Source organism: Sitodiplosis mosellana, unplaced genomic scaffold (genome assembly GCF_009176505.1).
Source record: "Sitodiplosis mosellana isolate CC-2019 unplaced genomic scaffold, AAFC_SMos_1.0 Smas_scaffold_6150, whole genome shotgun sequence".
Lineage (NCBI taxonomy): Eukaryota > Metazoa > Arthropoda > Insecta > Diptera > Cecidomyiidae > Sitodiplosis > Sitodiplosis mosellana.
In genome coordinates this window covers 3,727,966-3,753,053 of record NW_022601391.1, presented here as the reverse complement: position 1 = coordinate 3,753,053, position 25,088 = coordinate 3,727,966, and the positions used below count along the sequence as shown (strand labels likewise).

Genomic DNA, 25,088 nt, shown 5'->3' with positions numbered 1-25,088 from the left:
TTTTTTGCGATTTTTTTGGTCGTTATTAAGATAATATGTCGATATGTTAATAAACATATTGGCCGTTATTATTATGTTATTAAGTATAGTTAATAATATGTTATTGCCCGTAAATCTGTATAATACACACTTTTTTGTATTGAATGTAACTCTTATATTGCATCTACGGGATTTTTTTTGTCATAGGTTATGTTTATTTATCCCACCAGCTTTTTTCACGTGACTTTTTCTGTCCCTTCTGGTTTATTGCACTCGATCATGTGGCTACTCAGTTCTGGACCATGGTCACACATTTGGACAAATTAAGAATTATCATAATTTGATGATCAGTAACTGATTTTTTGTGCACTGTTGGTTTGCTACATTTGAAAATCGGGTTGCAAGCTACAGCGTTACTTTGTAAACTGGATATGACATTAGTCCAAAAGCAAAACGCAATATAAACGAGCATAACAACAGTTTGATCATTTTTGTTCGGAAAGACAAATTGATTGAAAATGATGGTTCATTTGTTTCACTTCTTAATTTCTGATTATTCAACGAATTTTTGGGACTGAATTTCTATGCCGATTTCGTTTTCAAAAATGCAATTCAACCAAGCTGTGAAATTTGCAGTCAAAGTGCCAGGGAATTTATTTGAAACAAATAATTTCGCATTTACGTTTATTGCGTCGTATTGCATAGGTAGTAGGTTCGTTTGAAAAACAAAATCAGAGATATAGTGTAATTAGTATTTACAAGGGAAGGAAAAAAATACAATACACTAAAACGGAACACAGTCTGAAGCTCAATCTATTTTCCATTGGAAATTCATTTTTAAGACTCTTCGCTCATATTTGTTTTTGTTCCGTGCGATATTGCAATTGATATTCAGCTAGCAACAATGTTCTCAACAAATGCACTGTGGTGAATTCAACACTCAATTCAAATGCATCTCACAACGAAATCGTTAACAAAAAGCGCACCAGTACACACAAGGAAATGAAGTGAAGATTTCTGGCACAAATGGTTTTTCTTTTTCTCGAAAATGAAAACCCTGGATACAAAAAATTTGATAGGTTCCAATCCATCATACCACCAGCCCCAAAGTTGCTATTCCCTCGGACACAGAAAATGTATAGTATCTCTGTCACACTTGATATGTGAAATTTTTACGACTCGATATTGAAAAAAAAGCTTCGCGAAACTATTTTCTCATTCGACGCAATTTTGTTATTCTTTAAATTCACCACGATGTATGGGGTGAATATATATAGGATTCCGAGCCTTAGAATTACCCACGGCTTGAGAGAGATTTTTGAATTTACATCCAATTAATTGCAGATTTTTTAAATTTTACTATCGATTTCAATGAAGGCGTGTGTACAAGAAATCGGATTATCACTTGTTTCTCGGGTCATTTTCGGGTCACAGTTTGATATTCCAGAATCTTACATACCCTCCACCACTGATTTTAAGCATTCAATTCTCTTGATTTGTTTTTTTCAAAATCCCGATTTCTCCTCCATTTTTTTCAATTTTTGTTTTCGAATAATTCCCAAATTCAAGCAAAATACCGATGATATGCCTAGCAATGATACCAGCCACATTCGTTCATTTCATTAGGACATACTTCTGGTATCGTTTATATTTGATGATTGTTTGGTTAGGAATGTTTTGTTATTGTATCGCGTGAAAATCGGCTACGTGAGCATATTGACTCAACGAAGTGTCCCAAAACGCTCTTTTTTTCGCATGTTTTTGCTCCCATTTTCTCTCTCTATGAATTTTTTAGATCTTTCGAGCACTGTTCATGAACAGTGTATGGTCAACGTGGTGGTAACTATTTTGAGTTTATTTTATGGTTGGAATTTTATATTTATATGGATACGTTTTGGTTGTGCAAGAGCCAAAAAAAAGTGCACGGTCAATACGATTTTGACGAGTTATTGCATAACAGCAAAGGTAAAATATTTAACACAAAAATGGCAAGCGAGTGCAACTCGCACGTGCAAAGTACATATTTCAAAAATGAATACAATTTTTAACGATAGAGAGAAAAACTGAATAGAGGAAATTTGAATGGGAATGAGAACGAAAACGAGAAGAGGAATGGAGATGGAGATATATTGGATTACAATTCATGACGATCATCAAAGTATGTGCAATAAAAAATCCAAATCATAATCACAATCAATAAGCGTTCATCTATTTATAGGGGCAAATTCCATAGCATATTTCAAACGTTCGCATCTCAATTCAATATCGGAGCCAATGTGTATGTGCTTTGAATAATGCACACATATAATGCTTATCACGCGATCCAACAATCAATTTTTAATGTGACCAGACGTTGTGATGGAGTTTAAAGATCAGAACGTGGGCAAGATTCGTCAGAAATTTACACAATACACATGATGGACGCTTATTCTTTCTGCTTATTATTTTTAACGTAATGAAAATTCAATTCATTATTTCAACATTGATTAGTCTGTTTGCTGTGAACTTTGACAAATCTTTGGGTTACACTATATGTACTGGAACCATCCTATTGCAAATCATCAAAGTCGCATATGCTCACACTCAAGCACAGTTCATTGGCTAATGATATCTATTTGATCGTTGACATTTACGCACTATATATTTATTTTAGGATTCTAGCAAGTATGTTCAATTGTTAAGTGAGTGAAATGCAGCTTACCTTCTAAATCAACCACACGTCCAGCCCGTTTCAGCGCACGAACGGCTTCTTCATGCGTGGCATCACGTAATTCTTCACCATTAACCGATAATATCGCATCGCCTACGTACAACCCTTTTGCACTATCAGCAGCCATTCCTCGAAATATTTTCGATATTAAAATTGGCATACGATTTTCTCGGCCGCCTTTTATTGATATTCCTAGTCCATTATTATCCGATTTGGTAATTCTTACGTGTCTTTTTTGATTTGCTACTTCATAAGGTACATCGCACATTTCAGCCCCTGCCCCTGCACTGTTGTCCGCTGAATTATTGTTGTTATTCAAGTACTCGCTGTTGTTAGTCTCATCGGAATTCAACGACGATACGCCGTTTCCACCAATTCCTGATGATGGCAGCGACCCGCTTGATCCGTTATTCCCACTATGATTTGATCTATGATTCATTCAACTGATTAGTATTCTTCTGATTTCATTCATTATTGCATTATTTTTGCGTTGGGGTTAATATTGAGGCCCATGACATATTGCGTGTACACAACACAAAAGAAGCTACATTTCGCAATCCGACATAATTTGTAATTGAATGCCAACTTACCCCAAAGTGCCGTTCAATGTGGTTGTTTGGTCGATTGGTTCACATGTTTCGTCCAGGCTAACGGACAAGTAATCAGATTCAAGTGTTAATGTTACACGATACCATGCACCCCGTACTCTCGTTTCCAGCACACCGCATCTTGCTGTCCCGATGGCTCCAATCATTGTTACGGCCGCGGCATTTGGATTCACCGTACTCGCTCCAGTTGACATTACATCCAATGGATTATTGCGAGACATTAATAATCCAGATGATTCAACCATATTTGAATTGGCATTCACTAGATCGGCAATTCGATCGATTTTTTTTATATTATATACTCGTGTCACTTGTGCACAAAAGATTTGAAAAACTCTTCACTTCGTTGAACTTCTTATTTCTTTGAATTTACCGAAAAAATCTCCGCATATTCGCTGGAAATAAAGAAAAAAAGAACACATTTAAGATGAATAAAATAGAACTCCCAGTATGAGCGAGACTCGCATAAGAGATCTGAATCAAATATTGAATTTACATCTGCCAGCAATTCAGGGTGACCCGCAGAAACAAAATACTCTAATTAGTCTATTTTCAGATATTTTGATTGTTCTAAAGACAGAAAATGTTCGAAATCAATCACAATCTAAAAATTGATAAAGTAGCAGGCTCATTTAATTTTGATCCTCAAATTTCGAAAATGATCCGAAAAATATTTAAAATGATCAGAAACTTTTTTTACAAATTTGATCCGAAAAATTTGCAAAGTATCCGAAAAATATTCAAAATGATCAGAAACTTTTTTTATTAGTTTGATCAGAAAAAAACCTAATATGATCAGAAAAATTTGGAAATTAGCCGATAAATATCTAAAATGATCAGGAATCTTTTTTCAAAATTGATCAGAAAAAAAACTACAATGAACAGAACTATATTTAAAAATATCCGAAATCGTTTCATAAACGGATCAGAAAAAAATGGATATTCTCCAGAAAAATGTACCGATTTCCCGATTTTCCACAGTAGCGCTTTTCCGAAAATTTTCCAACCAAAATTTTTTAATAAGTAATTTACATTGAAGAATTCCGATAAATCGGAATCTCGGAACACTTATTCTGATTTATCATTCCGATTGGTTTTAATGCCGATAAATCGGAATCATTGTTCCGCTAAATTTTCTCTGAGCGGACAAGAAATTTTTTTTTCCGGTGTCCGTCCGTTCCAAATAACTCTTAAAAAAAATAAAAAGTGTCCGTCCGTCCGTGTCCGTCGGCACTTTCGTATGACCCCTAATTCTGACTAAATGAACTTCTTTGTATGTGTGCAATGATAGTGTCTATTCGTGTAGGCGAAAAAAACTCATCAGTTGTTTACCTACGACGAAGCAGACAAGCGGATATTTTTTATATAGTTGTGTTATATTTGTGATGTGTTAACATGGATATTGCGGAACATTGCAACACGGTAAGCATATTTTTGTTCATAAAAATCTTCTGTTTGAGATTTTTGTCCACTTTTAATATTTTCTTTTATGTTTAATTGACGACAAATGATTTTATGAACCATGTGTTCATATCAGATTGTATATTTGTACAAATAAAATAAAGAGCACAAAAATAGGTAATGTAACTCATGGTAAAACTATTAAGTTTTCTGGTCAAAATGCGAATTTATTCTGGTCATTTTCGGATATTTCTATGATAAAAATATATTTCTTTCTGATCATATTTCGAAAAATTCTCTGTTAATTTTCGATATGTTTCTGATAAATTCTATATTTTTCTGATCAAGTTACGAAAAGGGTTTCTGATAAGGGAACATTGGCTAAGATGGACAGTTGGCTAAGACGGACACCAAGTCAAATTTTTGACAGATGACGTTCAAATGTCAAATTGATCAGCGTCCAGTTGATCATTCATTGTGAGCTAGTTTTTGGTGTGGTTCCGAAGAGTAAAAACGTACTCTGTGTCTGTGAAAAAAATTTCGACTAAAATTTTCTCGAAAATTCTTTTTTCTGAACACCTTTGATTTGACCATAGAGTGAATTTTTTTCGAAAAGTTTGGAAGGTAAATGTATCAAATGTTTTGTTTTCTATTCTAATTCCATCATACCACTTGAGTTTTGATGTTTTTTCATCATGGAATTTTTTTTTTGGCGTCATTCACAAAATAACGTATTTTGGCTAAGATGGACACCCATAGATTTTTTGTGTTTTGTACTCAGATTCGATTTTTATGTCTTAATATCATGATTAAAGCAATCCAATTGCACTTCAAAAGCGAATTTATCCAAATTTATCACGTTTTTAATGCATTTAGTGACCAAAAAGGTATATCGATTATAAACCTCCTTCGAGATTTTCTGGGTGTCCATCTTAGCCAATAAATTTTTTAATGCCCTACTAACTTTACTTTTTGTGTTGAAAGCTTATAAATTAATGAAAATTGAATTAATTCATAGAAATAGGCATTGTATTTCAAATATTCGTCATATTTTTCAAATTTTAATCTTTTTGAACAAATTTTCGCAATTAATTTGTATGGGTGTTCATCTTAGCCAATGAAATTTTTTTTTGACCGTTTTCGGATGGTCGGAAAATTTGCGATACAATTTTTTTTTGCACTACAACAGAAAAACTCTCTTCGGCAAAAAGTTTTCATTTTCCATCCTCTTTCGAGCCCTATTGTCAAATTCAAGAAATATGCAAATATAAAAATTTTATAGCCAAAATTCAAAGTGGTGTCCATCTTAGCCAATGTTCCCTTAATTTTAAATATACTTCTGATCATTGTAGTTTTTTTTCTGATCAATTTTGAAAAAAGATTTCTGATCATTTTAGATATTTTTCGTCTAATTTCCAAATTTTTCTGATCATATTAGGTTTTTTCTGATCAAATCAATAAAAAAGTTTCTGATCATTTTGAATATTCTTCTGATCATTTTTGATATTTTTCTGGTAATTTTCCATATGTTCGGATCATAATTAATTAATCCAAAGTAGCATATGTTTCACTCGTGATTTTAGGCGATTTTCATTTTGATGACAAAAAATATCGAATTGATATCTTCGCAGAAATTGTCTTGTCAAACTACATAAATTTACAAAAGACAATTACCGTATATCTATATTGAAATAAATGACATGTTTCAAGATTTCTTTACCGCTTGAAAACATATTCTACTTTTTTCCAATACAAAGTCTGTGAATCATACAGCACTCCCAATCCCACCCTTAGAAATATGATTATATAGTAGTATAGTATTGGCGCTGTTATCTTTAATTTTAAATAATAACTTCAGAAGCGTTTAGGTCCAAGCAATTTCATCTACTCGAATTTTTTCTTGAGTGGCTGAAATTCCATTAAGCTTGAACTATTCGATGTTACTCTATATTGAGCTTAGAATTTTTCTATACTCCAGGTACAAACTTTCGAACGAATTTTTATATCTTGCATTTGATGGACCCATCATCGTTAAACTATTGGTGATAAATGTTTAACAGACAAATAGGAAAATGTGTTTTATCCACCTAAAAATGGTGTTGCATACAAATGGAAGAACTTTCGAAATTGATTTTAAATGGAATTGTTCTTTTTTCGTTTACCAGAATTATCAACAAGCTCAAAAATGCGATTCTCAATTGCACGATTCAGGCTCAGAGTAAAAGCAAACAATGAGAAATAGACGACTAACAAAGAAACTGGACCGGAATGTTGCGAATGGTTTTTTCTGCTCTCTCTCTCTTCTGCTAGGTAAAGTTTACGTTCCACTAATAAAAATTTATGTACGTATGCACTTACCCATGCGATATTTGAAAGAAAAAAAAACGAGAATAGCATTTTAACCAACCGAAATTCATTGCATCTACTCTCTTGTATTGGCTCAACTCGAAGCATAAAAAAGATGTATAGAAAAAACTAAATTGGAGAACCCAAAGCAATTTTGATTCAACACATATTCGGCTGGCGTATACATTAAACTAATAAAAGACATTTTGGATAAAGGGATGCAGAGAGGCTGAAATTGGCTATTCCGATAGTTATTCGAGTGTAATTCAGTCTAATAATTCTATTTAATACCTATCCCATTCAGATTTTCATCCGTATTGTCTTTGGAAACGAAAATGAAGACGAACACGATAACGACGAGCTTAATCCGGTCAAACAGCGAGAATGCGTGGAAAATGCCGAAAACGAATCAGTTACGGCAACAGGAAGGGGGGAGGTTTAATCGCATGTCCGTGGTGAAAAATGTAACACCAATCCACACCACACTGCATTTTCGCAGAAGTAGATTAATTCGGTCTCTTTCGACAAGACCATTAATATATCGACAGAATCTTACATGATTTGCAAGGTAAGAAATGTGGTGTTTGAAAGCATGTATGTGTGGGATATTAGTTGGTGTATGTGAATGTTTGAATATTTGCGTTCCATATATCGTGTTCTATCATTGGAATGGGATCTAACGAGAAAATGGGCACGTTATATCGTCATTTGGTTGTTTGCTTACACTTAGTTACTCCACTTGAAACGTTATATTGCTGATGCATCGCTATTACACGCTATCGCTTTCACTTGTTCGCAAACAAACATTGGATGAATAGAATGTAAAAATGAACGGAATGAAGAAATGAGTCGAACCCAACGCAACCAAACCAAATACCGATAGGGAAAAATGCACCGATTGCAATAACATATTTGGGTTCCGTTTCACATTTCCCATTGCGCCCGTAATAATGGCAAACATTTTCGAACATTTTTTTATTGGCGATACGGGTTTAGCAATGAACAGCCGGACTATATCAAAAATTCAGAGATCCCTTTCGTTCCGCATCGCCATCTTTCCATAATTTTAATTGTAATCATATGTCGAACGAAAAGAATTTCGTAGCGATTGCAATGACAGTTTTTCTTTTCGGATAAGTACTCGGCTTGCATTTGAAATGCTTTAAAAATATAATGACTAGCTTTTCTACTTGTTCGTACATTGCACAATTTGGATCACTTCGTGGCTCAATACCAAACACTTTCATATCAAATTTGGCTTGGATGTAAATTAATTGTTATGTGCCAAAATCATATCTGGTCCCATGCGAAACATTATTATATTACATCATGGACAAAAATGCTGAATAGGTTGCAATTGGACAGCAAATGAAGTTTATTTGAGAATTTGTCTTGTTGCCTTGTTAAAGTTTCGAGTTCATCATTGGGATGCACAATGCACATTGCACATACCACACACGAAAACCAGAAATTGTGTTCACGACAATCGATACGATTCATTGATTGGTCACACATATATTGTATCTTTGCATTTCCAATGCTGAATCGTCAAACGTAAGCAACGATACGCTTTGGCATCTTTAATTCAAAAGCAACACATGAAATTATTGTCACGTGAACATGCAACAACTAATGCGTTACGATTACAGGGAAGTACGTTCAGCATACAATATTATTATTATCTTTGTCATTTTGGAACGAACCCAATTCTGAAAGAGTATATTTTTTACATTTATATCAAATGTAAACAATTCAGTTTCGATACTAGCAAAAGCTTTCATTTCCAGATTTTATTGTGCCATTTTTTAACCCTTTAGTGAGTGGTTTTTTTTCTGAAAATTTGATCAAATATGGTATGTGCTGGGATAGGTAGGAAAAAATCTTATGCATTTATTTAGTTCTTTTCTTGGAAAATCACATATTTCCATACAGAAAAACTAGAAAAAACATAACATTTGCTCTAGACTGTCACTGTCTGGAAACTATATTTCAACAAATTAATGATGCAGAACGTTAAATTAACCTTTGTCTTGTTGGTTCACAGTTGACCAATTCTAACGAATCAAATGAAGTCTTATGAAAATAAGTATATTACAATCGAAATTGTGCATGAAAAAAAAATCATTAGTTTCGTTTCTGCAGCACTATCCTGGTCACTTTGAAGATCTGCACGTGATAATGGTGTAAGCTACCTAATCAGAAGTTATTCCACTTACCATGATAAGGACGCAATTCTATTCAAATTCATCAATAAATGCATCATTTTATGCCAAATATTATAAATTCAAAGGATTTTTTTTTGACAAATATCTTCAACCAAATTACAGATATGAACAACGTAACAAAAACAGCACTTTAAAATGCATTTTCATCTCCTAACAAAATGAAAACAATAGTTGCAATGATAGCAAGACAACGGAGGAGCCAGTATGTTATTTAACTAGAAAGGGTGTCACCAATGGAAGTTTATACAAAAATACATACAAAAATGCACTTAAACAACGTGTATATTCATTCTACATACACACCGGGCCAAAATCAATTCGAAAGTTCACCAAATCGGATATGATTTCAATGAGATGCCACGCAAAAACGAACTCATACAATTCGTAAGCTTTACACAAGATCCGATGCTTTGCATTGGAATTGTGATTTTTCTTTTCAAATTTAGTTTGGTTTAAGGACAAAAAATTCGCTTTTACTCACTTTTGAACATTTTTACGAAAGAAAACAAACACACAATAATGCAGATACATATCCCGTACACATAGACACAGTTGGCACAGTTAGTGTATAAATATGTATATGTTGCAATGTGAGCACATTAAAATAATTGCAATGTTTTATTTTTCTGTGTGCAATTTGTTTCACTTGTTCCTAATGTTGGCCGATAATCAAAATTGAAACCAACATGCACACCAAACTGAAGAAAAAAATCGCACTCGAAATGTATTTGCTTTATCACTTAAAGTCACTGAATGAGTGGGAATCTAGCGCGGAATTAAACGCCACGTAAAAGCGAAAAATCGATTTGCCACATAGAATCTATTGAGTGGTTACGTGCACAACTGTGTGCTGTAGCACTTGTCATTTACGACTGTAGACTGGGTACAGTATACAACGTATTTTTTGAAAATTTATAGTAATTTTTTTTTCACACTCGATGCTCTCCCCCGAAATACACAATTATCAAGCAAAATAGAGTGGTGCGAAACATGACCTAGTGTTTTAAGCAAATATTAGTTTGTTTGCACATCGACTAAAGTCAAAGAAATTTTAACAGGAAAATAATTCTCAGACAAATACGTGCTCCTTTTTTGTTTGCTAAGTATCAACGCTTTTGAAACAATTTTTCGGCGATAGAACGCGTGAGAACAGAGGAACAGTTTGCATCTATCAAGAAATCGCAAAAAAAATGTCGATAACCATTCGATCCACTCTAGCGTGGATGAAAGCGGTGTGCATGTGTAGTGGTGTGTTTATAGACGCGCACCATAGTATTGCACATCCCGTCATCTTTTGGGGTGGCTCTTCATATACAGCGGCAAGCGACTTCAATTTCTACAATCCTCATGGATAAAGTGCTTATTTGCCTCACCAGCACACAAAATGGACGCATACAAACAAGTGCAGGGCAATCAACACACAGTCGAAAGCTGTGAATGCTCTTTGTATCCGATTCATTTGAGCATGAGCATTGATTGATATGCATAGCAGTGTGTGTGTGTGTGTGTATGCGTATCATGAGCATTGAATACAACCAACGCCGAACACACGCACACATATATTCAAATGAGCAACAATCCATCCCGTGAACTAACGGCTCGATAAACGGCTATGGATGAATGTGAAATGATGCGAATCGCTACTATATGTGTATAATACTACTGCTTTTTTTACAATCGACACCAAATTCTCTCATGATATCAAACCATTTTTGATAGGGATTTTTCATATGAATGAATTTCTGGCCATTCGATTTAATCGCGTTAGTTTATGTGGTTTATCACATTGCGTTAAAGAAAAAATCCGGAAAATTTTCTGCCACGAAATGATGACGAAAAAAGCGTCCAACACCGTTTATATCTCCGTAAAACGTTCTATTTTGAAAATATTTCCATTTATCCAGTTTTTTATCGACTCTTGGCGGTGTATCTGTGTCAAATACGTTACTATAGCGTCATTTCTCATTCACTACAAATATGTTTTGCTTCTGATATGAATGGCTGATGCAACCAACAGTTCAGTGGCTTCTTCAGCATTTAGAAAAGTATTATGAGTGGATATGATACGAGAGGAGAACACACGCGTACGATGCGAAATGCGTGTATCTATCCATTCAGTTCAAAAAGCACGACTATGGAGACAATGGAGATGAAGCGACAAAGCGAATGACAACATCAAAACTTTAAAAAAAAGTACTTACATAAATACACAGAAACTGATATGAATCTCATGTAAATACTTGTTCATCGTACGAACGCTAGACAACAACGAAATGCAACTGTTAGTCTCTGCAACTTATGTGTATATACCAATTGTTCTTAGCTACTCCGTTGGAATTTCGTACATAATTTTCGTTGCGATACATGCGTCCAAATCCAATATAAATGACAAATGTAAATCGGTTCGATTTACAATGATATCACGAAAAAAGCAATTTCAATGGTTATACCTGTTGAATTTTCTCCATACCGAAAAGAGAATCCGTTTTTCATATATTTGTTGAAGGAGAGTGATGAAGTGTCAATACGTACACATATAATTCACACACATGAGCATGCATGGCTGCGAGCGCATTTCCCGAACAACTGGCTCACGCTAACTAAATATGGGTTGCTGTCCAATGTATCGTCTCACGCAAAACAAATATCGACATGAGGATTGCATATTTTAAAGTGATTGCTTTACATTGTGGCAAACAATTAAAATGATGCACGAAAATATACAATATCTTTGCATTGCATGTGAAGTAATGTCTCTAATTGGTTGATGTTGAGTGTGTGATTGATCACAATCCGAAGCTATGATCTGATTTTAATGTTAATTGAAAACCATTTGCTTTCGGGACTTTCAGTAACAATAGTGAGCAAAAACGGTTATGTTCGTGTTCATTGAATGCTCAATCAATGCTGCTCAATGGTGCCCTTCGGATTGGATTTTTTTCCGTCTAGATCATTTCGCGGCTTTTCATTAATTTTCCATTTACATGCAGTCTCTGTACCGTCACAATATACTTTTATTACCCACCGAAATGGTAGTGGTAAATGTTGTCGTTAATTCTGGTCTTGCCTCATACACATCTTTGCTCGCCATTTTCATGCCATGTTTCTAACCAAATGCCAAAGTCAAAATCAATTGCATAACAATGTGCATTGTGCACACTGAACTTGTGGCTTAGAAAATCCAGTCATTCTATAAGTTCACTATACTTTGTGAACAGCTATTGTCGCAGCAACGAGTTTCGAATTTGGTGTTTTCGCGAGGTGTGCACTGTGCACACTGCACAGCATAAAATATCAGCCAAAATTCCGATAGTCTATTTCCATCACAATATCATATTTGCTGCTTGATTTATCTTGGCCAATTCTAACCACACACATACACACACTTTCAATGAAATGAAATGAAATGAAATACGAGAGTTGCTGCTATAAATGCGTCGATGAAACCAATTTTTTCATGTGTTGAATGTTTGCGACCGCTTGAAAACCATACTCATGAGACACACACTCAGAAGGCAGCGGTATGACATTACAGCATTTTAACAAATACGATGCATTCCTATTAAGAATGGCATCTGATACTATTTTTGATTGTACAATGCACATAAACACCGTTTCGAATTCGAAATGAGTTCATCTAATTGCCAAATTGCGAATCCATTGGTAATATTTCGATTAGAAAACACAACAAAAGAATATAAATATTCTAAATCGAATAGAATCGCCGTGATGCAAATTGCACGATGCTACACATACTGATTTCCAGAAAATGTTCATAAAATTGTAAAAAAATGATGGAAAAAATATTCGGCGTCGATGAGCCATTGAATAAAGTGGATTCAAGGTTTTCTGGGAAGTATCATATGCATATGTATATTCTAACTCGTTCAAACAAAACAAATTCGTTGTAGCTAACAATTTGTCGGGATGATAATTCCACACATAACCCAATTTATGATTTCAAAGTTGCGTACTACAGCATTTTCGACATTCTTAATTTGTGTGGGCTAGTTTACGATACGGTTCAAGTGGAATGAAATTATTCTGAACAATTCGGCATTTTGGCATGATGTGGACATTTGACCCAATAGATATTATGTTTATGCATATTAGATGACGAGCTGAATAATGCCTGAACTATTAACACAGTGTCTTCGTTTGAACTTCATGTTCACATTCCATGCGTTACAGTACAAATTAAAGTGGTTTTTTGGGACTTTTCATAAATGACAACTATTAAACAAGCATCATCATCAATGTCCTCGTCATTGTACCGTTCGAAATTCCGTATTCCCCTTCACGCATATACACTATATGGAATTTTGAGCGAAAAGTATGTCATTATTCTCATTGGTTATTCTGAGACAATAACATAACATGGCATCGGTCCCGAAGTCCGTACAGCGTACATACAATTTTTGTTTATTGCACTTGAATGCTAATGCTTATGCTAGAAACATTGATTGGAGACTATTTTTATTTCAAATCTCAAAATTGTATGATGATTTTAGTGGAAATATTTTTTTTTTCTTACTCAAGTGTGAATGTCAATCATCTGAATGTCAGACTACAATACTTATCTCAATTGACTAGAGAGTATGTATCCGATGACAAATCAGAGTAACAAAATGAATTTAATAACGTATGCATGCCGAATAACTCGTTTTAAATTGAATATGAATGTAATTCATTGTTGATTCGATGATAATTATTTAATTTGATTTGGCATCTGTCTCAAGTATTTATTACAGTATTATGTTTTTATTAAATGCACACATTTGGATGAAAATCAGCGTACAATTATGATCAGATATATTTGGAAAATATTTACGCTAGGTTCAGTGTGAATGCTGTGATGATATTGAAAATCGATCAACTGAACCGCTTATTAACGGAACTCATTGAAATTATTTGGAGAATCTAAGAAGCTAATAGATGGCGTTGGTATGCAGTTTAACATAAACAACGCATCGAACCTTTTTTTTATGGTGTATTGAATGGCAATGGAAAAATTTATGGTTTAAATGTTTACAAAGACGTTCATGGTTTATTCTAAACAAAAATGTGGAATGCGTTTAAACAAAACGAATTCGTAACTCAGCAGCTATTTAATGATCGCATCGACAGTGTAAAAAATTTGTTGCTGTTCAAGCAACAACTCACAGTTCAATTTGATTCTGTTCATACGCTGTGCTGTATCTTGATAAATTTGTTTTGTTCTTCATTCTTGTTTCTGTACGATGAAAAATGAGAGTAGATTTTCATAAAATACTAACCAATGAATGCGAGTATTCATAAAACTTTGAAGTACTATTTCAAATAGGCTATTTGCATGAATAACGTCTACAGTTCTGCAGCATCTTCAGTGTTTGAAGAGACGGTTTCAATATAATAATTTATGATATACATTGGTATATGTACAGCAATCGAATGAGATGACAGACGAGAGGCCAATTTACACAAAAAACAACAACAACAGTAGAGCATTCTATACTCAGACATTAAGTCGAAGACATTCAACCAATCCATATCAATATGCCACAAGAGTTGTTGTGTCAGAGAGCGACAATTTAAGATCGGTCGTCCGGTATAGTGCATATCGCGCGGAGACGATACTCATATCGATACGAACACAAACATGCATAGAACGAAAGAGTGTTCAATTAACAGAAGATTAAAGATTACAAACGCAGCAATTTATGTTGCAGAACGCTATTCCTGCTGCTCGCTTAATTCAGGTTTCGGCAAATTGCAAAGTTGGACATTCACATGTGCATTATGCTATTCAGTCTTTGTTGATCTCAATTCCTGCCTTTTAGCCGTAGCGCGTTTTTATACGTTCAACACAATTTTTGGAGATCTTCTTAATTCATTGGTTCTTTTTTCTTTCTTTCGGAAATATGTTTATACGACGCCGCATAATAAAGTTGAATATAAAAAAGTGCGCATACGCACACACGTACCATTTTGGAATGCACCACACACACCCATAGTAGCTTGGTAGTTACGATCAAAGAAAGGACTGTGTGAACTGAACATAGTCTACGAAAAAAAAATCAAGTTCGTTATTGTATGTTCTGCGCATATCATGCACACAGAAGTTTGGGGCACGACATATGGGTTTTCGACAGAGCGTCATGCATTTGCTTCGTTTGATTCATGTGTTATGTGTTTGCTTTAAAATACTCACACAAACATACACGCGCGCACACACATATACATAGACAAGCGCATTGTGATTGCACGAATGGCGTGCGAACGACATTACATACACACAATATATACATACGCACGGTCAAAGACAGCAGCATTGGTGAGCACCACGCTCGCCCAATCCACACACAACGAACGTGTTATGACGACGAACATGTATGCGTTCGGCATTGCACACCACTACAATCATAAAATGGCATCGAACACTCATCAATGCGTGAATACATATACAAATACTTCAATTTATCATAGTGCTAGCGGATGCGTATGTATTGGTAAAAGGACGCCACCGGTTTTGCGTCTACACAGCGTCTTTTGGAACAGAAACATCGATTCAGTTGCATTTGAATGTAAATCAAGTTTGGAGTGCGCGACTTTAGTCATATTTTAACTGTTCAAGTGTTCGTTTATATATTTTTTTGTCTTAAGAGATTAAAACTAAATGAAAAAAAGTGTGTCTGAAGAGAATTGAATGAATTATCACGTAAATACCAATCAGCAATAAATACGCCATTGAGTATCGACAATTATTCCAGCAAGCGTAAATTCCATTCCGTGTTGAATTTTATACCGTACAAAGATTTTTTTTTGAAATCCCATATTTCGATAAAAATCGGCTTTTTCTGACAAGAGCGGATCATACAAGCCAAAACGCTAACCGAACGCCAAAGGAAAAATAAAATCTGCTGTGCGCGCCCAACATACAAATCAAAACCACATTTTGATTGATTTAAAACAAAAAGTGTTTGACTAATTTCACAACAGCTCAGAAAGTTGTTCCAAAAAAAAGGTTTTTTCCACGCGATAAAAAGAGAGTAAATCCGAGGAATTTTTCGTAAATATGGCAGCAGAAGTGGCAAATAATCAAGCAGTCAGTGCACCAGCTCCGGAAGAAAAAGAAGCGGCTGAAAAGAAGGTTGAAGAGGTCGTGGCGGCCGTTAAGGATGGCGATGCAAACGCACCAGTCAAATCTGACGAAACGGCCGAAAGTGCTGGCGATGCTACTGCCGCAGCTACCCCAGCCAAAATCGTCGCACCAAAACTAACGGTACACAAAGCCGACTTCGAAAAGGATGTCATTTATTTGTATCAGTTCTCAAGGACCCCATTTTTGCCATCGATATCACCATATTGTCTCAAAGTTGAGACTTGGCTACGTCTTGCTGGACTTAAATACGAGGTAAATTGAACGAAACGAAGAGGAAAAAAATTGCATGTCATGGAAAAAAGAAGAATAAGAAATGAAATCACACATACACAGTCATTAGTATATAATTTCGTGTTGGTTCTCTCTTTCGATTTTGGATAATATCGTTTAGATTTTTTCTTTCCGTTTCTATTTTTGGTTGCATTTTCTATCTTCTTAGCTACTGCTGTTGTTGTTTATTTGACTCGCATTAGCAGTTAAAAATGAACATAAACACTTTTCCTTCTTTTTTCATTTGCTACTTTAAAATTATAAAATTTAAAAGCATTACCGAATTAACGTCGTTCGGGCAATTCGTTTTCAATTTCCTTTTTTTTTGTTCCACGTATTTATTCATATTCAGTTTGATTAGAAATTTGTTCTATTTATTTTTGCTGGTGAATTTCTTGCTGCTGCATGTGTGTTTTGCTTCTTGTCTGGGAAAGAAAAATTTATTGTATCAAGAGAAGCAAACATAAGAAAAAAAATAACGCATAAACCACAACATTGCATGCAGCTAAGAAGTAACGTCTTTTTTTCACCCATTTAAAATATTAGAAAAGATAAAATCAATATCGTTACAATACAATACAAAACAAAACGAAATGTTTAATAGACAATAGCAAAAATTGAAGAAAAACCAACAACAACAACACACAAATGAAGAAGCAGTAACGGTACGGCCAACCGAAAAATCATGATCAAAAAAACATAAGATATTAAATCAAATAAAACATAAAACCAATAAATAACAAGAGAGAAATGAAATTGTGCGCGCCTATCTCTTCTTATTTTTTTTCTCTTTTCCGCATCTGACGCACACATTGTCTGTGTGTGTGCATCCGATAAGAAGTGAGATAGAGGGAGATAGAAACAGAAAGAAAGGGAGTTGACTGCCGCTCTTTCTTTCCTTTCCAGTAAACAATAAATTGAAATAGTAATTTAATAAATTTTAGTTGTGATTCCACAATTATGTGCTAAGCTGTAGCTGTAGCTGGGTGCTGCTTTGTTTTCTTTGACTTCATTTTAACTAGATCATACGATTTGGAAAATAGAAATGAAATCGAAAGACTAGCCAACAATTTTAGAGCAAACAGAAAAGAAATTGAAGATTGTAATTTATGTACTCTTGGACGTTTTTCTTCTCTCTCTCTCTCTCTCTCTCTCTCTCTATCTGTCTCTCTCTTTCTCTCTATCTCTCTCTTACTCGTTCTTATTTTCATTATTCTTCTTTGGAACCGCACACATTGGCTCTCATTTACTTTTGCACACGCATACACATGTTCAATAGACTTGGTCTCGTGGTCGCATTGCTTCGTCTTGATTCGATACATGGTTTTTTTTTCTCGCGATTGTGGAAAATTCAAATTTAACCATCGCTGGGCGATTTTCATGCGATCGTTTTCAAAAGTTTAAACCGATTCCTTGTTTTTTTCTTTCAACAACAACAACAATAGCAACAAAATCATAATGTTATGGGCAATGGAGAATTTTCCACAACCACGCCACTTATACAGTTATATGGAAAGCGGTCTTTTCCAATATTTTGTGCGTGTTTGTGACGTTTTTGCATGTGTATCGGTGAACACACAAGCACCTCTAATCATAATGTATAATATGCAACGCCCGAAATAATTTAAGCAACGATGATAATCATCTTTGAATAACAGGAGATGCAAAAAATGCTAGTAATTCTTTCAAAAAGAGGTTTATCATCTTAATTTAATGTATGGTGAGGCGATTGAGAATTTGTCTGTTATTTACACGCTTCACCGCCCATATTCAGTGTCTTTCCAAGAAAGATAGAAGAAAAAATAAACAGCAACAACATAGAAACAGTTAGACAAACAACAAACGTCTACTCAACGCATTTTAAATAGTGGAGAAGAGGAAGTTCATTAAACAATTTAAATTTATCAAAATTACAACGCGTTCACTCACTTTCGGATAGCTGCTCGAAAACTGTATTCCTATAATAATCTTTTTCGCCAATAACTAATCGAATAACAGCCATATAGCAATGGAGAAATTTGATTGATCGCAAAATGACTCGAGTAACAGTAAAAATGTAAGCGCGCACACTTCATTTTTATTTGTTGTTTTCCATTCGGCCGAAATTCATTTGAAGGGACAAATTTGCGCGGCAACTTAATATCATTTGGTTCAATGGCAGTGAATATTGTTGACCCTCTATTTATGTTCATCGAAAAAAATAATGCAAACGAAACTGTCCCCTAAATTCACTTTCAAATGTGATTTGTTGTTAGTTAGTTCGTTTTTTTTGTTCAACCACGAAAATTATTATCAGTTCAAAGTGAAAAAGGCTAAAGCAATATCGATTCATTTGTATACATTACGTAGATAGATAGATATACAAAGAATGTGGAAATTGTATTGTTGCTGTGCGACTTGTGTGTACGGTACTCTTTAAGCTTTATTAGTGCCAGCGTTTTTCAAGCATGAATTTCATGAAAAACTTATTAGTTTAAAAAAAAATACAGTGTTCGTTGTTTTGCTGTCGTTTGATGCGATACACACGTAAAGCATGTACATATGCTACAATTAGAGAATATGAAAAATCCGTCCATTTTCGTGCTCGCGTTCACCGTTCACATGCTCCACGACACATTTACCCTTTTTCTTGCTCATTCCCTAATTACACTGAAATTGGTCAAGTAATGCCATTGACGGTGCCTCGAATTGATTTTATGTGACGTCGATGGCGAATTTTTCAAATTGCAATTTTAATTTGCGGAAAATTTCATATAGAACAATGAACGAAATCTTTTGTATCCATTTTTGCATAAAAAAAACCAACAACGATTGCAAAGTAACATGCTGCAACAACAGTGATGTATCGTTGTCAACGACACGATTTAGTACAGTTGCCCGTAGTTGCTGAGTGCGCTCGAATATTTATGTTTTATGTGTGTGACTCATTGCATACATGCACATAGCATTTTCCAAATGCCGCGCCTTTAACTCGCACCGCATGCGATACGAGAGATCTGACTCGCATACATATGCGCAAGTCGAAAATGTATACATACATATATATTTAAATGTAGAGTCCTATGTACATCCATATATCTATCTACATAAATATATACACATAGAGAGAGCACTGTGCGTCTTTTTCGGGGTTTTCTCTCGCGCTGTATCCAAAGTCGAACCCAAAGCGGGAACAACGGATTGCCTAAGAGATAAAGAGAAAAGTCGAGAGTGAGAGGAAAAAAGGCGAAGACGGCGGCGACAACAATACCATACGAACCACCAATTAGAGTTGATTTCGTTCAATACACTCGCTACGTTCACCGCTTGGCTATGCTGTGCATATTTTTCGCATAGCACTCTTCTTATACGGCATTTCATAGTTATTATTGTCGTCGTTGTTGGGCATTTGATTTTGTATTATTTTATACATTTTGTTGCTGTCACTACTGGTGCTGCTGCTGCGTTGTTTTTTTGTTTCGTTTGTTTGTTGGTTTTATTCGCATGCTTCACAGAAAGAGTACCATTTCCATCCAAGCACCACACCATTTATACAAATCCGTAAGTAAATTGTAATTGGGAATCATGTACATGGACTTGTGTATTTGCGCTGTTGTGTGCGACAATCTATAACAATTCAATTGCTGTTATTGCTTATTTGATTTCCATTTTTTTTCGTGCACTGTTGTTGTTACTTGGTTTGTTTATTTCAATTGGAGTTTTTGTTTTGTTTCTTCTTTTATTTTTAATGTGCACATGAATGATATCCCATTACCCATTTCAGCGGCTCGTTCATTTTATGGATATTGTGTGCTGATGAGTCGAAGATGAAAAATGCTCTTTTCTTACTCTCTGAGATTTCATCAAGAACATCACTCAATTTTGAGTGTGTATTTTTATTTTGGTATATAAATTTTCTTCGAAGAAAAGGCAAAATATGACGCCGAGTAAAAATTCGTAGCGTTTAAAAACAAAACAAAACATACATATATATGTATATACTCATCATTTGAACCCGGAACGCTCGTTTGAAGATCACTGAAGATCACATTGCATGCCGAGAGCCGAACATATATGGCATGCAGTCCGTTTGCCGCACGGATACGATCACACACACACACACATTCCTTACATTGGAAATGGAAATCCAACAAATATACCTCTGGAAAAAAATACACACAGAGAGAGAACTTATATTGAATATTATTCATGCGCATCATTTCCATCCATGATTTACTTTTTCTATGTACAGCCAAATACAGGCGAAAAGCATGCAGGCATTTTCAAAACCCAAACGTGAATGTTAAAATGTTCTTGGAATGGCCACATGTATGTGAAAGAGAAAGGAAAAAGAAGGGAAAGACCGTAAAATAGTCACCGAAAAAGTCATTTGAACTGAAGCAAGCGACAAAAAGAAACCAAAGATATTTTTCGCACACATACACATTCGAGTATGCACACAATTTTCCTTTATACTTACACGCTGTATATTATTTGTCTTTCTCTCTCTCACTCTCTCTCTCTCTCTCTCTCTCTCTCCAAATTTCTCTTTTGATGTTAAGCAGAAGAAAAAAAATGCCAACAACAACAACTGCAATCATGTGTTCCGATATTTTTTTTCTCAACATTTCACGCTGCTCTCCCTGTCTTTTTTCTCCGACTGGAGAGATTGAAGAATTGTCTTCTTTGTCCGTATTCGATTTGAATTTTTCCATCAATTTATTTCTTTTGACTGAGTGTACAATACATTCACTTGTGCCTCTCGTCGAGCCAATTCTTCGTATTCTTTCTTCTCTTTCACAAACACACGCACGCACAATCTCTCTCTCTCTCTCTCTCTCTCTATTCTTGCATTCGTCGTTTTCTTGTTTTTCATTTGGTTTCGTATTGCTTCTGCAAAGTGTACGCATGGGTGCTGTGTGTGAAATATATTATAAACACCAGAATAAGACGGAATTTATTTTTTGTGTGTAACCGACGATGTCTGGGTGGAAAACTTTTTGCAGACGATGCTGTTGACAAACTATTTTCGGTCAGATTTTTGCTAAGGGACGCGACGATGGATTTTGGTATTTCTATCGTTTGACATATATTCAACCACCGAAAAATGTACATGCTTTCGCAAACATGCAAACAGTAAAATATATACAACAGGTTGAAATGAGCAATATCTTGGCAGAAAAAGCCATCAGACATCAAACATATTGCACTTTGTTCGAACACGGTTTTTTGGCAGACAAAAAACAATGAATGATCTGGGCCAGGGCTTTCAGTGTCATAGTTGTTTGTAAATTTGTTGATGACAGTCAGAGCAAGAACAAGTTATTCATACATTCATTGTAAGATGTACGCAAAAGTTCTGAGTTTTTTTCTGCTGCTACACTGAACGAATAAACTAAAAAAAGTATTTATATAGCAAGAATGGCGAACTTAATGAACATCATTCGCTACAATTAAAAACTCATACACGACAATGGCACTTCAAGTGGTCAAAACTATTGATGCCGACACTATCTGGTACATGATGTTGTGTTTGCGTGCGATGTTCCCTTTTACCTATGGCCTAGGCGAATATCACGCTTAAATTATTTCAAATATTTCAAAAAAATCCAATTTATCTCTAAGAATCTGTCGTATGAAATATGGTGGATATTTGTGAATACGACGGAATATTGTGGATTTTTGTGATTATGAATGATATTTAAATGTATTTATTCGGATTCAATGCAAAAAATCTCAAATATCTCCAAAGTTCACAAAAATCTGATTTATTTATTCGAAATATTCGAAAATATGTCATACAATTGATGTTTATTTCAAATATCTCAAATATCTCACAAGATTCAGGAGCGTGATATTCCCCTAGCTTATGGCTGTCGCAGTTTTTTTCCACATATAAAACCGCACAGTCAGAAGCAACGCAATCAAAACCAACCAACACGAAATCGACACGAAATGGAAGACTGGCACACACACGATATTTCGCAGAGGTTGGTTGCAGATAAATTTATTTATATAAATTTCAAATATCAAATAAATTTATCCGATATTTTTCATGCGCTATGTTTTTCTGACGCATTTGTAGTACATAAACGAAACATCGGCTGTTGTATTGGCGGCCAGCTATTCATCGCAGGAATGAGATTTTTGTTTTGTTCATTTACCGATATTTGTGAACAAGTCTGCCACTGTGTCACTACATAGTATATATAGCCCATAAGAAATGTGCAGAGACGAGAATGTTCGCCATTTAGTTTTACATTGCCAATACATTGGTTATGGAGATTTTTGTTTTGTTTATTTTTTGTCGTTTGTAAACAAATCTGCATATCTTTTTGCATTGTCTCTACGCATTTCTTAGGGACATATACTATGTACAGTGGCAATTCAAAAAGATAGGCAGATTTGTTTACAAACAACAAAAAATAAACAAAACAAAAATCTCCATAACCAATGTAAAACTAAATGGCGAACATTCTCGTCTCTGCACATTTCTTATGGACTATATATACTTTGTGGTGACACAGTGGCAGAATTGTTGACAAATAACAGTAAATGAACAAAATGAAAATCTCATTCCATCAATAAATAGCTGGCAAATGCGTTAGAACAACACGACACATGAAAAATATCGGATAAATTTATTTGATATTTGAAATTTATATAAATAAATTTATGTGCAACCAACCTCTGATATTTCGGAGTATGTGTACGGAAAGCAATAGTATCAACGCCGAGCAAGATCAATGCATTCACGTTTGCCAATTCTCATATTCCGATTGTAGCTCGCTTCACCTGATCCATCGCAATCAAATCTGTTTCATTTTGCAATGTGCTACACTTTTCCACCAAGGCGTTTGGTAGATTTGAGCAAAAATTCGATCGAATCCACAGACAAAACGAGATTGGTGCATCAATTCTGTGCATATATTCATATTTTCGATCGTAACGTACTTTGCGAAATCTATTGGTGGTATGAATTGAAAGCGATGAAATGTTTGAAATAAATGAATACAAGGCAACAAAAATATCAAATGAACTAAAACTATTTGCTGGTAATTGTTGTCCTGCCACACTACACATTATATAGCATGTATAGCCGGTTTGTTGTGTGTGCCAGAATTCATCAAATTTAATTGGAAATACACCCATTTAAGAGAGCGCGCGTTAACAAGCAACTCCTCGCCCAAACCATTTGAAGATGTGTGTTTGTATTGCATTATCTGCCATAAATTTATTATGAAATCGAGATGAGAGGAACATGAATAAGAAGAAGGAGTAGAAGTAGAGAAGCAAAAAAATACAGTACACAGGCAATGGAATCCAGAATATTGACAATTTAGCTGCTATCAAAACCGCATGCTGTTTCAAGATTTGTGTATAAGTGAACACACCCAAATATGATTTGAGTGCGCGCTGTGCATTCTGTATACATACACACACACATTTAGACACATATACACGTCGTCATCAATACATGCGAACTGCACACACTTAAAGAAAACCATAGTAACAAACACAGAAATACACACACTGTTCCATGAACACAGAGACGCATTCTCTGTCAATGATACAAATGTAGCGGCGAACCTTCTTGATATACCATTATTAGGGAAATTTTTATATGTGCCCAGATTCACAACTCTCTATTCAGATAATCTTACAACAATGGCGTAAAAGTGCAATTTTCCCAACACTTGAACGTCAGAATGTTTCCCCTTCCGAACTAACTTCATTCAATTTATGGAACGGATATGTGAACGCATCTCGTAGTCAAGTTTCTATCGAACAGTTCAAAAATCTATTAATTAAGAATGACGGCTTTGTGTTCGTCGTTCTTTTTTTCTGTTTATATTCCCTCTTCTCTAGATACATGTTTTGTTATTGGTCATTGCTTCCATTCGTAGCATCACTCAGCGCAGATGTGCTATCTCAAAGAAGAAGATGTCATGATGTTTCTCTCTCCTTTTCTCTCTCTTCATGTATATGTGTCCCTCTTTCTTTTTTTCAGTATGAACTTCTGACATGCATTTTTATTGACAAATTTTCATAAATTATTTGATAATACGCTGTTATTTATGTTGTTGGCGCGCTTTATCCCGGCTTTTAATGCTGTGTTGTCGCGTAGTTTTTTTTAGCCCAAAATTTTGTTGACTCAAAATTATACACTCCTTCTCCATTCGACTGCATGATATCGTCGTGCTCATATCAATGCACAAATTTCGAAATGTTCGTTCCATTCAGAATTGTCGTCGTACAGGCCAATATTGTATTTATAACGAAAAGAATTTCGTAATGAAGATTAATAAACAAAAGAAGCGCACTTTCAAAATGATAAACAAAACGGAAGAATCACCCAGCACGTAAAGTAACAAAACTCTTTCTCTCTCTCTCTCTCTCTCTCTCTCTCTCTCTCTCTCTCTCTCTCT

The 25,088-nt window shown here is 35.0% G+C and overlaps 2 protein-coding genes across 4 annotated transcripts in view; one reads left to right on the top strand and one right to left on the bottom strand.

Annotated features, from left to right (window-relative positions):
• Positions 1-20,928, bottom strand: part of LOC129574204 (beta-1-syntrophin) — a 38,667-nt gene extending 17,739 nt beyond the window's left edge. The window contains exons 1-3 of one of the 2 annotated variants that reach the window (XM_055455818.1): positions 16,961-20,928; positions 3,280-3,692; positions 2,681-3,117 (exon numbers count right to left, since the gene is read on the bottom strand). In XM_055455818.1, coding sequence (XP_055311793.1) covers positions 2,681-3,117; positions 3,280-3,542 — 700 coding nt within the window. In that variant the 5' untranslated portion in view covers positions 3,543-3,692; positions 16,961-20,928. Of the gene's footprint in view, positions 1-2,680; positions 3,118-3,279; positions 3,693-9,750; positions 10,440-16,960 lie in introns of those variants that run through there. The other variant, XM_055455819.1, reaches the window with a different exon arrangement.
• Positions 15,774-25,088, top strand: part of LOC129574208 (failed axon connections) — a 14,601-nt gene continuing 5,286 nt past the window's right edge. Inside the window, exon 1 of one of the 2 annotated variants that reach the window (XM_055455822.1) lies at positions 15,774-16,662. In XM_055455822.1, the coding sequence (XP_055311797.1) occupies positions 16,324-16,662 (339 nt within the window). In that variant the 5' untranslated portion in view covers positions 15,774-16,323. The remainder of the gene's footprint in view (positions 16,663-25,088) is intronic. The other variant, XM_055455823.1, reaches the window with a different exon arrangement.